Here is a 14709-nt window from a genome sequence, read left to right as displayed (position 1 = left end):
ATAACCATCGGATTGCCGTGGGAGAGCTGCCAAATAAAGAATGCGAATTTAGTGGGGTCAGAAAGACACCCTGCTGACCTGCAGTCAACATTGACAGAGCCTGTCCCTCTCAGAGTCAACTAGAGACATGTCCCACATCAGACCTGAAGGCCTGTTTATTCAGGGCTTGTCAATGTTTGGCTATTCTAGTGAGCTGGTAATGTTTCCTTGGGGTATAAATTCAATACCTGCATGGTCTTAGAATAGGAAGACCAAACCAAACCCCTACAACTCAGAGAACCTTATTGCACACTTCTCTTAAACATCTCTCTGTATGTCTGTGAGTGTAGAAATGTATTCTCTATGGGTTAAAATCACAAAATACAGCGATGGCTTTCAAAGGAAGGCTAACAGCTTAATTTCCAAAGATGCGTCTCTTAAACCACAGCACCGGGGATTAAGGCTGTCAAATTGCTGCGGTCAGATTCATGATGAAAACATTTCAGCTTTGATCCCAGATCTCGGACGTGTCACTCTATGTTTGCTACCCACCCTGAAAAAGCACAATGTAAGAATTAAAGCCAAAGTTATCTATTTACTGCAAGCCTCCTTTTTTTTTTTTTTTTTTTTTTTTCTTTCACCCAAAAAGTAAATTCTGTAATGGGAAATCAGGGACACCTAAACTAAAGCACTTTAGACACAGCAAAAGGCTCAGGGGGGAGGTTTTAAGCTGCCAGCCGCATTTACAAGCACTGATGTGAAAAAAAAAAAATGTTGCTTTAAGGAGTTTATGAAGTTCTTTAATTGATCAAAAGACCCAAGATGAGGGTCTCCTTGGCAGAGTTACTGATAAAGGATTTAGGTTAGACACTAACTGCAGGTTTGTCAGGTCTGTAGACTCCACACAGGAGTTTACCGAGCTGACCTGAGCTGCTCCATCACTCATGCACCACTTAATTCTGACCATCCAATACTAAAAACCATGACTCTGTCTCCTCTGCAGCAGCCTGTTTGTGTGCAACAGGCCGTATGTGGACACGCAGACTGCTCGGCTCAGGAGACTAATAGTTGTTCCTCTCACCCCATTTAAAGTGCCTGCTGTACTGAGCTGCTCGGAATTCTTAGTATTACATATGGGTGTCAGGATGTAAGTAATCTTAACAAAACTGGGAGCCGTAGAGCATGGTAAAGTGTCTCAAAATCCACTTCTAATTGCTCTCCAGACAGCAGACCTTCTCACTCCCCACTGCTTAATAACTCAGATACAGCCGGAGCGAAAGCCAAACCCTTTCAGATCCAATGTCAAATCTCGCTGCACATTCCCCGGGGATTCCACGAGTTAACTAAACTTCCATAATTTGTCATTTTATATCACTCCTTATCTTCAGGAACTAATCTACCTCTGACTTCATGTCCTCTGATGCCAACTCAGTCTTGCGCATTACACGGAAGCCTCTGAATGCAATTTATGTCTCTCCATTGTAAAAAATAAACATTCCCTGTTTTTGTATGTGTGTGAGAGTTTTCAGTTCGAGGCCCTTACTCTCTCGCTCTTGCCCTTGTAAATGAGTTGACAAAAATATAATGAAATTGTCTCTAAGATGAAAAGCCACAGACCGGTGTCATAGTCTAGCGTATTTAAAACTGTGTGGCAAAGCAGGGCACAAGAATAATGCGAGGCCACCATGCAAGTGTATGTCAATCTGCTCTGGTCTTGTGTATTTGATTTCTGTTTGACTTCATGTCCCTTTTAGTTTCACGGTCGTATGTATTCCTGTCAGCTGGAAAAACAACAACAACAACAAAAGACCTGTGTCCATCTCTACTCTCATTCAATTGAAGTTGGTCGGGCACGCACTTGTTCGGACAGTGAGATGAAAGCAGGCGAAATGGAGCACAAGAAGGGTTTAGAAAGGAAAAACTTTAAATTTTTCCATGCTGAAATCAAAATGATCAAAAAACATAATAGAACACAAATGCTGCTTCCTGAATGAAACAATGGAGGTGAGCTTTAACTACATGGCTTTTCTGACTCTACCAAGCATGAATCAAAGTAGAACTGCCCTTACTGAGGTTCTATTTATTCTCCACATTGTGCTTGGTAAACCATATTTATTCCTTTAATTACTGCGAAGACCTCTGTCAATTTTCTCCTTAGCCTATGACTGCAGGGGATGGCTGAAAGTGCCAATCGGTAAGGGCTATTACTCTCTAAGTGCGCTGTAAAGAAGCTGTCCCCAGTTATATATAACCTGCTTCACAGTCTGCAGGGCTTTCATCCATCCTGCCACTTCTCCCATCCCAGGATACTGGAGATAATGCATTTATCAGCCACCACAGGAGATGGAGCTGCTGCATTGTCTAGTAGCTCGGACCGCCCTATACCCAGTCTGTTACCAATCGCTTTGAGATCAAACAAACAGTGACAAGAAGTTATATTATCACGGCACACCATTCCTGGTTCAGAGAACAGAGAGCCAATGACAATGTAAAGACTGCTGCACAAGAAGACATGGAGATTTTACTCAGTCTTGGTTAATAAAAGAGGAGAAAACAAGACAAGAAAAGCTATGGAACAGAAGGTGCTTTTGAAATTTTAATAAAGGCTTGCATCTGGAATGAAAGACGACAGTCAGAGATTGAAACACTCTGAACTCATACAATTCCCTGCAGCACACAGGGTCCATTATAAGTTCTCGCTCTGTTTTGGTCAATATAATGATTTCAAACGTCCAGAAACTTGCTTGTTTATGTCTATGCAGTCACGCAAGTTAAGCTTTCACACCAAATTCCTTGTGTACAGATAGCTGGTGGATGGACTTACGAATCAAAGTAACCGTGTATGTGTATAAATATATATTTTTTCGTTCCCCTGAATGAGAGGCGTTTGTTTGAAAAGAGAAATCAATGAAGGGGGGCAGTAAGGTTACAGGGTTAAACTCACACTCACATTAATGTTAAATGAAGAAATAACACAATACGTCCTCTACTGAGCCAGGGAACACTTTTATTAGTTTTGCTTTTATTAGATTTTTTTCCTATCCTATGAATCTGAGGCTTAGAAAGGCAACACAAAAACAGCCTCAGCAAAGAACAAAAAAATCAGATCTGCAATTTTGTAGAAAAAATTTGCCTATAAAAACAAAAACAAAACAAAACAAAACAAAACAACAACAGTAACACACAAACAAAGGGAGGCGGATCAATCCCACACACTGCCCCCTTCTCAGGAAATTATGTAAACAAGACAAATGGCTAAGCAATTCCTCCAAAAAGCCAAGAATGTCTCCTTTTAGTGCTGCAGTGTCTGGGCCCACAGCTGCCACTGATCCTGCATTTATTGGGGAAAGTAAACACGTCCCTCCCAGCGGCGCTGTCAGCGGTCACGCTCCGTTACAGCTTAAGCAGGAAAAATGACAGGGGGAAGCAGCCGGGAGAAGGCGACATCCAAGCTGGGGTAAGACCTTTGAGTAGCTGGGTAAACAGGGCAGGTCGCAGGGAGGGCCTGGGAGGATCGACTTATACAGAGGGGGACAATAAACGCAGAAAAAAAGGGGAGGTGGGGAGCAAATGGTATTAGACACGACGGCTCTATTTGCTGGTAGTGAATATGTTCCGGAAGGGGCTGGTTGCGGTGGGAGGAGTGGTCTTGGATGGATGGAGCGCGCCAGCTGAGTGCCGCCACAGCGCAGAGATATTTCACCAGCTCAACTCACCGGCCGACATGTCGCAAGCTAGTGATTTCCATTTTCATAACCGCACCATAAACAAGAACACAAAACCTCACTCGGGAGGCCATGTATATCATAGTCAGAGCCAGGCAGCCGGCTGATCGAGCTCCTGAGGAGGATGAATAGGGTCGCCAGTGAGGGCGATTCCCTCTGTGTGGCTGCACAGATATGGCCAGTGAGCAGGACTTCCAGAGAGAATCTATTGTATTTTATTAACTTATGAACATTATATATAAATGTGTGTGTAATAGTATTCTCTGCCTTCATTGGAATCTCTGTTATTCAGAGATTCATTTAGTCCAGTAAATACTGTGCATTACTGTATCATTAAGCTCTGTTCAGGGTTTCCAGAATGCAGATTCAGAGCTGGAGAAAAATGTAAAGATTAAACCGTAAAAAACGTAAAAGAACGCAAGACTGCAGTTTATTAAATGGAGTTAAATCAACTAATTTTATTTTTTTATTTTTTTAATTTAAATTGAATCGAACTGCAGCTTCCTTGGGTTTGGTGTGTTCTAGAGTTTTAGACACTTTGGTTTCAGCATCATCCTTATTCATGACCTCATCACACCAGTTTATATATCACTATGTCACATCTTTATAGTCAACATCAAAGACCGGGTCAAAGACCTAGGTCTAGTTCAATATCCCCCATTTTGTAATCGTGTAAATCAGACATGTTTGCTCATTATACTTCAGTCAGTGGAATTTATCTCCATTTCTTCAGTACTCCTCTACCAACCTCTTCAAGATAACCCCCCCCCCTCACACACACACACACACACACACACAAAAGATTTCCCTTTTTCTTAAAACAGCTTGGTAATGTATATGACACTGGCGATAAATGACAAAATAAAATTGGATCCTATAAAAAATTAAAAAGGTCCAACAGAGAAGGTTGGGGTATTATTTCATTATTTATATCGTGTAGTTTTAAAAGGTTTAAATAATGTAAAGTGCAGTGGCTCGGCGTTACATGAAAAAGAATGGCTTGATTTTCTGTTTGAAAAACTCCTTAGTGGATAATGCACTTTCCACACATCTGTTTAAGATGCTGGTGAGGCTCTGGTTGAGTATCACTCACCAGGGGATTGCTGTAAAAGGATCAATTAAAAAGTCTGCATTACCTTTAACAATGACAAAAACATTATTAAAAATCTGAGAAACATTCAAGGCATGTTAAAGAAGTGCCCCGCTTGTTGTGTGACAGCCATACTCTTCCCAAAAAAGGAATCAATACAAATTTGGAACATCATGTAAATCATCCAAAGTAAACTAAAGCTTCATTAAGTTTACAATCAGCATTCCCTGGTATCAGTATACAGAAGTACTATCACTTGGAGAATATGCAATCTTTGGGCGTTTACAAAAACTCTGGAATTTGACTTTCTTAGCCAAGGAAGAGTGCATGAGATCACGGGATGCATATTTAACTTGGTACATAACTGCAGCGATAATGATTAATTTATATGTATGAGTTGGTGGTCCCTTTGTTACAGTCTCTGGGCAATGTGAGACAGGAAACAACTAGCTGTGTTATCACAGGTGACGGCAAGTAGGCATGATACAGGAAAAACTCAATGATAATGGTAACTCCAAACATAGCCGGAGCATGTCAGACAATGGAAACTGACATCTGAGTGATTTGGAGATATTATGTTACTGCAAGCTGTACATGCCATTTTACAGTCCATTTAGATGGGGGGGCAAAAATGAAAAAACAAATAAAAAAGAATCAAAAATGAAGGTAATGTAATAAAACTGACACTTAGCTGTTACACATTCAATTAGAAGGCACTAATAGCTCAGTAGGCACTTTCCCAGTAGCTTGAGGGCGATTCTGGGAACCACCTTCATCTTTTCTTGGGAGCAGAGCCGACATGTTAGAGATTTAACTCACGGGCAAGAAGGGCTGAGCCTCGGGCCACCTGCGACTCATCAGCAAAACCTCCTGACGCGGTGGCGCTTTGGGGAGTCTGCACCTTTCGAGGCAAAATGCTTGTCAGGTTCTTCACACAGGCGCTGGGTTTGACTGAGTAAGGAGCCGGAGAGACGTCCTCTGGCGATCACATCAGAGCGGAGTTAAAACCAAAGCTTAGATCAAGTCAAATTTCTGACCAACCCGTGGAGAAATGACAAACCGAACGGTGTTTTCATACAGAAGTAGCAGAGAGTGGCATCTGACAATAAACGAAATCTTAATAGGGTAGAATAGGGTTGTGTTTTGAGATTCACGGGCGGGTGAATCAAGCTTTTTGATGTAGTCCAGACCCAAGTCGGATTCATTCATAGTTCCGGCTAAATATTTACGGGCAACTCCCAATCTGCGCTTCAACATGCGTGCACAATTAGTTATTTTTTTGGTACTTCGGATCTGTGAAACATTAATTCTGTGGAAGAGCGTATCAATTACATATGTGATGCATGCGTTTCCTTCTTATGCAATATGATACATAAATACAGCACACACTGACTTGAAATGAGCTGAATACCGATGATATTCAAATATCAGGAAGATACAAACTTGCCTATATATGTGCATTTAATTAAATTTTATTAATGAAAAAAACACCACCTGACACACACTTCTTAAACGCTGCAAGGCACTGAGAATTTAGTGAACCAGACTATAAAAAAAGATTGCAATTCATGACATGTAATATCAGTGGAGGTGTATATCTTTGCAGGGCGCTGTAACGCGTGGTGCCATACCTCTGAAACCCAGCCAGAGCTTAGATCTCTTCATCTCGCGCGGGACTGCCCTTGCACGTCAGTGTCAGGCCTGCTCATTAGAATCTCATTTCTTTTTAATTGGGTTAGAACTGCGCTGACTCAGCCTGCCCCAGTTCTTGTCGAGACAAATACAGCCGGCTGCTGCTGGGAGTCCCTGTAGACTGGCGGGGGGAGACTGCGGCGGCTCCCGCACTCCGGTGATCAAAGCCAACCATAATTCGGCTTCTCTTGTGGTAACAAAAAGGCTGTCAGATGACACCTCTCTACCCCTCCCACAGTCAGAGGAAAGGCTTCACACCGCATCACGGTCGTCTCTCTCACTCTCTCTCTTGGCCTTTAGGTTATTCATACGGAGTTGTTTAAGGTACCAACTGTAAGTTAATAGGAAGGTTCTAGCTGCACAAATTGAGCCTAATGATACCTCTCACACAGCAAGAGCCAACCTTCACATGAACATCAACAATAACAAACAAACAAACAAATGTAAGGATTAAACCCGTGAATGTCTTTCTGGTGTCAATAATTTCTATTTTACTTGAATACATTCAACCCCCAACCTCCCACCGATGTATTTTTATACAAGGGAGTTTGACACATTTAGCAGTTTAAAATCTTGGGATGTCTGAAGTTTAATTATACTGCAAGGCATATGAACCAAATGTATCATATATGTAATGGATTGTGAGACATCCGCGATGTTTTAATAACTACAGCGGGGAGTTGGGAGAGAGCAATGAAGCTGAATATTTCTCCCAAATGCCACAGAAATGGCTACCCGATCACCAAGAAGAGACATATTTAGACTAAAATGCAGCAGGTCCAACTGCCCACATCTCTTACTACCTGCAGCATTTCACTTTGAAAAGGAAAAAGGTGGCTTTATGTCTCTAGGGAGCTACACCTGTATTTTGTGTTTTGTATTTTGTTGAAGCGATAGAGTTGTGTTCTTAAATGAGGTTATCCATTAGCTGGAGAGGGAGAAAAAACAAAACATCAACAGCAACTCAATACCCGTCCAGTGCTTTAGGCTATTTGCCAAGTTAAATCACAGTGATATAGTTTAAACCTCTGTGCCTGGAAGTGGGTCTTGAATCCTCTTTCACATGAGAGAGAGAGAGAGAGAGAGAGAGAGAGAACGAACAGTTAATGTCATTTCGCAGAGAGAACAGGTTAAACTCCGCAAATTCATCACACAGAGCCAGGGCACCATCCACCCACCTTTATCCAGCACCTTATATAATAGAGACACGTTATAGAAATATATTTTTAAGTTGTGTGTTTGGGTGTAAGTTTATGGTAACAAATGGTTTCTACAAAAAAAAAAAAAAAAATACGCCACTGTACAGAGGAAAGGAAAAGAGAGACAGAAGGGCAGGGAGCCGATCCTGACCCCTGGGCTAGGAGTAGCTCACTGAGGTCAGAATCTCCTCAAGCAGCTTCTTGGAGTAGGCCTGGGCGTCCGATCTGCCATCTTTCCCATACTATTTTGTGTATACCACCAAAATGCACCTACACTGAATTCCCATTTGAAACCAGTTGTCTCTTATAGATGATATGATGCTGGGGCCCCTATAAGTGTGTACCAACTCATAGCAGCTGCCTGACATTCTCTTAACTCAGAGCCTGACTGCCTCCATTTTTCAGAGCGTGAATAACAAGATATTAAATATTCAGTGGCATTACAGGGAAATCCCACACTTTGTAGGTGATGCCTTACAGTCAGCCACCCTATGAAGAAAATAACATTAATGTAATTCCATTTTAAAATTAAATGTTTCTAGGGAACACACAATTGAGAGTCTGTTCGGATTTCAAAGCCAAGAATACGAAGATTAAAGAAATGCTGCAAGATGATACTTTGATAGGTGCCTTGGTTCATAACTGCTGATACTTATGTGACAGTGTGGCTGATGCAACCAGAATCCTCTCAGGGGGAAAAAAGCACTCCAGTCCCCAGACATGCATATGTAGTCAGAGACAGAAATAAAGACACTAAAGTAGATATAAAGAGTGAGAGGAAACCAGGGCTGCAGTACGGCTCCATCTTGTGTTTAGCTGGATTTAAGGAGGTACACTCCTGTTAGATTCAAAAGATTTATGAGCAAGTATCACATGGAAGCACCATTCTTGGAGGATGGTGTTGATATCTGTATCTTGAGTGTCCAGAAAACAGATTCAATGAACAAGGCTTTTGGTTCCAAGACTGGACCTCTGATTTTGCCTCCGTGTGCAATGTCATGTCATATTAGGTATTGTGATTTTTTGTTTGCCTTTAAGTTTACAATGTCTGGAAGCCTATGAGCAAAGGTGTTGAATGTCAAACTGACAGACCAAACACCGAGTAAGAATTGAGGGAATACCAATACTCTGCAATAGCATCCTGGATAATGCACCCTTATGGTTTGCATTGAAAAAAAGGGATTCCACACACATCATGTAAAAGGTCACAAGTTTCATTCAAATCTGAACAGGAGGGAGCCACTTTTAATTCTAAACATTGTTTTCTAAATCGACAGCAGAGCACTGTGGGTAGCACCAGTTTTGTTGAGTTGCAAGATGGGCAGTACCTGGAAGGTGATGATCTGGTCAATGTTGGGCACCCGGAACTGACTGAGGAAGCGTTCGTCTTCGCTCCAGAACAAGCGGATGTCGGGGATCTTATACAGCACCATAGCCAGCCTTTCCAAACCCAGACCGAATGCCCAGCCAATCTTGTTCTTGGCCCCAGCTGTGAACAGAAACACACAGATCTCCTCAATGCACTTTTATCTCAAAGGAATAATTTTACTGGGAGAAGGAGAAATAATACATACAAGTATTTTATAAATAATATTTTCAGTTACTTTCACCTACTGTTAGTTACCTAACATGTCTACTAATTAGATCATTAAAGCTCATTTGGGGAACCATTTTGACAGTTAAGGTTTCTTCTCTTGGTAGACTAATATGCCCAGGTGTCAGAGACACGCAGACTTCACAGCAGTGCACCAGCAAATCAATTCTCCACTGACTTTTCTTACAGAGATGCAGCCGTTTCTGTCATTGAAGCCCTGTCATGTCTGTAGTATTATAATTACACAGTAAAGCACAAAGAGTTTTGGACCTTGTTGCATTCTGGTGTTGGCTTAGATATACAGACGAAAGCCAAGAATGGGTAACCAACCAAGGAGTGAAAATACCTAGCACAATTTATGAACAATGCACAATTGCCTTCTTCCTTTCATAAAATATTTAAAAGGTGTATCCTATTAAAAGTTTAGTTGCTATCGCAGTTCAACATGACAATGTTCAATTTTGGAATGGCTTGGGAAACTGGAAGGTTTTTTTCTTTTTAACAATTTACAACAATTACAGGAAGAATAAAGCAAAACCTCTTATCTGACCTACAACAAAGAAATCTGACAATTATTATTCAAACTACATTCCTCTTAACATGCATAATGGTACTACCTTGATATTGTAACAAAATTGTGTTAGAAAAAAAGTGTTATGAATATGCAAAATCTGAACTCTAGCCTATGTCCAAGCTGAGCTTAATATTAAAACTACAAATACAGTAATCAATACCATTGGTATTAATTCACAATTATATACTGTTCATTCTGAAGATTGTGTCAGTATAATATAGAAATAAGTTGGGCTAATAATTAGTATTGTTAAATTTAACCAGCATGAAAACACAAAACAGATACGGCTATTGTAGGCCTGTTACAGCAATCATCCACAACTCCAGCATTGTCTCCTTCGTTTATAATGTTAGGCGCATAACTATCTCATGCAATTGAGTGATTTTCACATTTTACCAGCAGAAGCGCAGTACACATGACATACCCAGAAAGGTCATTTGTCTTTCTACGCTGCAGACAATAGTGCATGCGAGATGAAACATTACTTGCAGAAGACAATATGAACACCTCGTTAAAATGCTGTAAATCATTGTCTTGGATAACCTGTGAAGAATGGCTTGCGATTAATTCAAATAAGGAAACAAGGCCGAAGCATGGGAAGGTGTGATATGAAGGTATAAGAATCCTGGCAAAAACATGACTGTGTGTCTATGTGCGTCCGTGTGATCAAACAACGCAGACAGCTACCTCAGCTCACATGACACAGATCTCAGACAGTTTTCACACAGCAGCGATGCAATGTATTTTGTTTTATGTTATGGCTTTGTGTTTTGATGTAATTTTTAAAGCTTTAGGTAATTTTAGGTTATAATGCCTTCAATAGTGCTCTGATGAAAACCTGGAGAGTGGCACAAACAAACACATGAATAAATAAATGAATGCATTAATTAATTCAGACAAATATTTTAAGATACATATCCCGGATGTTAAATGTCCTGTTACATGAAAGAATAATACAAATAATACAAATAATACAATGGACTGCATCCCCAAATTATTTTCCTCCTGAGAGAAGAAATACCCATACAAACTTGAAAAATAATAAAGACCCTACAATAATATTGCAATGCAATGTGTCCAATACAGTACAAAACAAAACCCCATAAAATAGTAAGAATGGAATCACTGCATGGGAAATATACAGCGATCAGCCATAACATTATGACCAACTGCCTAATATTGTGTAGGTCCCCATTTTGCCGCCAAAACAGCCCTGACCCGTCGAGGCATGGACTCCACTAGACCTCTGAAGGAGTGCTGTGGTATCTGGCACCAAGACGTTAGCAGCAGATCCTTTAAGTCCTGTAAGTTGTGAGGTGGGGCCTCCATGGATCGGACTTGTTTGTCCAGCACATCCCACAGATGCTCGATTGGATTGAGATCTGGGGAATTTGGAGGCCAAGTCAACACCTTGAACTTGTGATTCATCAGACCAGGCCACCTTCTTCCATTGCTCCGTGGTCCAGTTCTGATGCTCACGTGCCTATTGTAGGCGCTTTGGGCAGTGGACAGGGGTCAGCATGGGCACCCTGACTGGTCTGTGGCTACGCAGCCCCATACGCAACAAACTGCGATGCACTGTGTGTTCTGACACCTTTCTATCAGAACCAGCATGAACTTTTTCAGCAATTTGAGCTACAGTAGCTCGTCTGTTGGATCGGACCACACGGGCCAGCCTTCGCTCCCCACGTGCATCAGTGAGCCTTGGCCGCCCATGACCCTGTCGCCAGTTCACCGCTTTTCCTTCCTTGGACCACTTTTGATAGGTACTGACCACTGCAGACCGGGAACACCCCACAAGAGCTGCAGTTTTGGAGATGTTCTGACCCAGTCGTCTAGCCACCATAATGTGGCCCTTGTCAAAGTCGCTCAGATCCTTACGCTTGCCCATTTTTCCTGCTTCTAACACATCAACTTTGAGAACAAAATGTTCACTTGCTGCCTAATATATCCCACCCACGGACAGGTGCCATGATAACGAGATTATCAGTGTTATTCACTTCACCTGTCAGTGGTCATAATGTTATGGCTGATCGGTGTACAGTGAGGGAAAAAATATTTGATCCCCTGCTGATTTTGTACGTTTGCCAACTGACAAAGAAATGATCAGTCTATAATTTTAATGGTAGGTGTATTTTAACAGTGAGAGACAGAATAACAACAAAAAAATCCAGAAAAACGCATTTCAAAAAAGTTATAAATTGATTTGCATGTTAATGAGGGAAATAAGTATTTGACCCCTTCGACTTAGTACTTGGTGGCAAAACCCTTGTTGGCAATCACAGAGGTCAGACGTTTCTTGTAGTTGGCCACCAGGTTTGCACACATCTCGGGAGGGATTTTGTCCCACTCCTCTTTGCAGATCCTCTCCAAGTCATTAAGGTTTCGAGGCTGACGTTTGGCAACTCGAACCTTCAGCTCCCTCCACAGATTTTCTATGGGATTAAGGTCTGGAGACTGGCTAGCCTTGGCTGTGTGTTTTGGGTCATTGTCATGCTGGAATACCCATCCACGACCCATTTTCAATGCCCTGGCTGAGGGAAGGAGGTTCTCACCCAAGATTTGACGGTACATGGCCCCGTCCATCGTCCCTTTGATGCGGTGCAGTTGTCCTGTCCCCTTAGCAGAAAAACACCCCCAAAGTATAATGTTTCCACCTCCATGTTTGACGGTGGGGATGGTGTTCTTGGGGTCATTCCTCCTCCTCCAAACACAGCGAGTTGAGTTGATGCCAAAGAGCTCGATTTTGGTCTCATCTGACCACAACACTTTCACCCAGTTCTCCTCTGAATCATTCAGATGTTGGCAAACTTCAGACGGGCCTGTACATGTGCTTTCTTGAGCAGGGGGACCTTGCGGACGTTGCAGGATTTCAGTCCTTCACGGCGTAGTGTGTTACCAATTGTTTTCTTGGTGACTATGGTCCCAGCTGCCTTGAGATCATTAACAAGATCCTCCCGTGTAGTTCTGGGCTGATTCCTCACCGTTCTCATGATCATTGAAACTCCATGAGGTGAGATCTTGCATGGAGCCCCAGACCGAGGGAGACTGACAGTTATTTTGTGTTTCTTCCATTTGCGAATAATCGCACCAACCGTTGTCACCTTCTCATCAAACCTTGTGTAGGTCTACAATCTTCTCCCTGACATCCTTGGACAGCTCTTTGGTCTTGACCATGGTGGAGAGTTTGGAATGTGATTGATTGATTGCTTCTGTGGACAGGTGTCTTTTATACAGGTAACGAGCTGAGATTAGGAGCACTCCCTTTAAGAGAGTGCTCCTAATCTCAGCTTGTTACCTGTATAAAAGACACCTGGGAGCCAGAAATCTTGCTGATTGATAGGGGATCAAATACTTATTTCCCTCATTAACATGCAAATAAATTTATAACTTTTTTGAAATGTGTTTTTCTGGATTTTTTTGTTGTTATTCTGTCTCTCACTGTTAAAATACACCTACCATTAAAATTATAGACTGATCATTTCTTTGTCAGTGTGCAAACGTACAAAATCAGCAGGGGATCAAATACTTTTTTCCCTCACTGTATATGTGCTTAGTTTTCAAATACAAGAGACCCATTGTAACAGAATATGAACAGATGACTTTGATTAGAAATTTGAGACGTTGTGCAGTTTCTTTTTGCACAGCTTGCTTGTTTATTTTTCTTCATGGAGAGAAAAGAACCAGAGAGAATGGAAATTTAAAGAATGTGTTGAAAGCCTTGCATCACTTAACAGAACCACAAATCCGTTGCATCAGATGAGACAACAGTCAGTCAAAAGTAGACTTCAATTAAAAACAACATAAATGGTTTTATTTTATGCAAAAACCTTGTTACCTAGTTACATGCCAACCATTTAGATTGCAAATTGTACTTAAACTGAAATGAAGGATACACAGGTTAATCGGAGGAAAAACAGGTTAAGAGGGTTTATCTTTTTGTGATGAGAGGGCAGCACTGCTAACCTACCCAGCATCACTTACAGACCAGGCCTCCTTGAGTTTAATACCCTTTCACTCACTCCACAGGTGGTCACCCAGGCAGTAATGCATGTCTGGGCTGCAGCATTAGGGGAACAGCTGGCCACAATGTAGTTTTGTTTGCCAATTTCATGTATGGCTACTTTGCTCTGATAAAGGATAGTTCTCTACGCTAGGGGCCCGACGAGCTCATGGAAACCACGCTATCAAACGCACGCAGATACAAATCAACCAGAACCAGTGCAAAATCATACTGAGACACGGGGAGGCATCCAGGCAGGAATGGAAAAATCATAGGAGGTGAGAGCTGGAGGAACAGGGGAGCCCTTGTTGGCTTACCTAATTAAGGCTCCCTTCTTTCAATCTGCCAGCGAGGTTCGAAGGAAATTCAATTTCACCTTTGACTGTGTTCATATTTCTCGCCGCCATCGCTTCTGAAGCTGCAGGTTGGAAGCCCGTTCTGCCTTCCCGATGTTTCTTGCACCTATATAACATACAGCCTGCTATTGATTCCTAAAACAACTGTCATTTACTAACGCTATCCGCTGCGGCACGGCATAAATAGGATGTAATTCCGGAGAACCAAAGGTCATGAAGACGTCTAGGGTGCCACAGCACTCGTCAGGTAGCAACGCAATTAGCTCCGTGACACGTTTTCAGTGGAGAAATGCGGTGGGGTGTGGTGATGGTGGGGTAGGCTGTCCAGGTATTCAAGTGAGGTCTCAATATTTTATATATCAATCACAATGTAACCCTGCATGCGCACACACATACCATTCAAATGAGCAGCTAAAGAAATGTCATCACTTGGGAGAGATGGAGGTCTGAACTTGTAACACCAATGCAATACTTTAGGTCCATGAAATAAATAAATA

At 41.9% G+C, this 14709-nt stretch overlaps 1 protein-coding gene across 2 annotated transcripts in view; it reads right to left on the bottom strand.

The window, feature by feature from the left end:
* fars2 (phenylalanyl-tRNA synthetase 2, mitochondrial) overlaps positions 1-14709 on the bottom strand; it is a 166811-nt gene that overhangs the window by 69272 nt on the left and 82830 nt on the right. Inside the window, exons 6-7 of one of the 2 annotated variants that reach the window (XM_066724284.1) lie at positions 9014-9174; positions 6208-7542 (exon numbers count right to left, since the gene is read on the bottom strand). In XM_066724284.1, the coding sequence (XP_066580381.1) occupies positions 7507-7542; positions 9014-9174 (197 nt within the window). In that variant the 3' untranslated portion in view covers positions 6208-7506. Of the gene's footprint in view, positions 1-6207; positions 7543-9013; positions 9175-14709 lie in introns of those variants that run through there. The other variant, XM_066724275.1, reaches the window with a different exon arrangement.

The sequence above is a fragment of the Amia ocellicauda genome, chromosome 2, assembly GCF_036373705.1.
Source record: "Amia ocellicauda isolate fAmiCal2 chromosome 2, fAmiCal2.hap1, whole genome shotgun sequence".
Lineage (NCBI taxonomy): Eukaryota > Metazoa > Chordata > Actinopteri > Amiiformes > Amiidae > Amia > Amia ocellicauda.
Note: the sequence above shows the minus strand (reverse complement) of the source record. Positions and strands in the feature narration are given on the sequence as shown.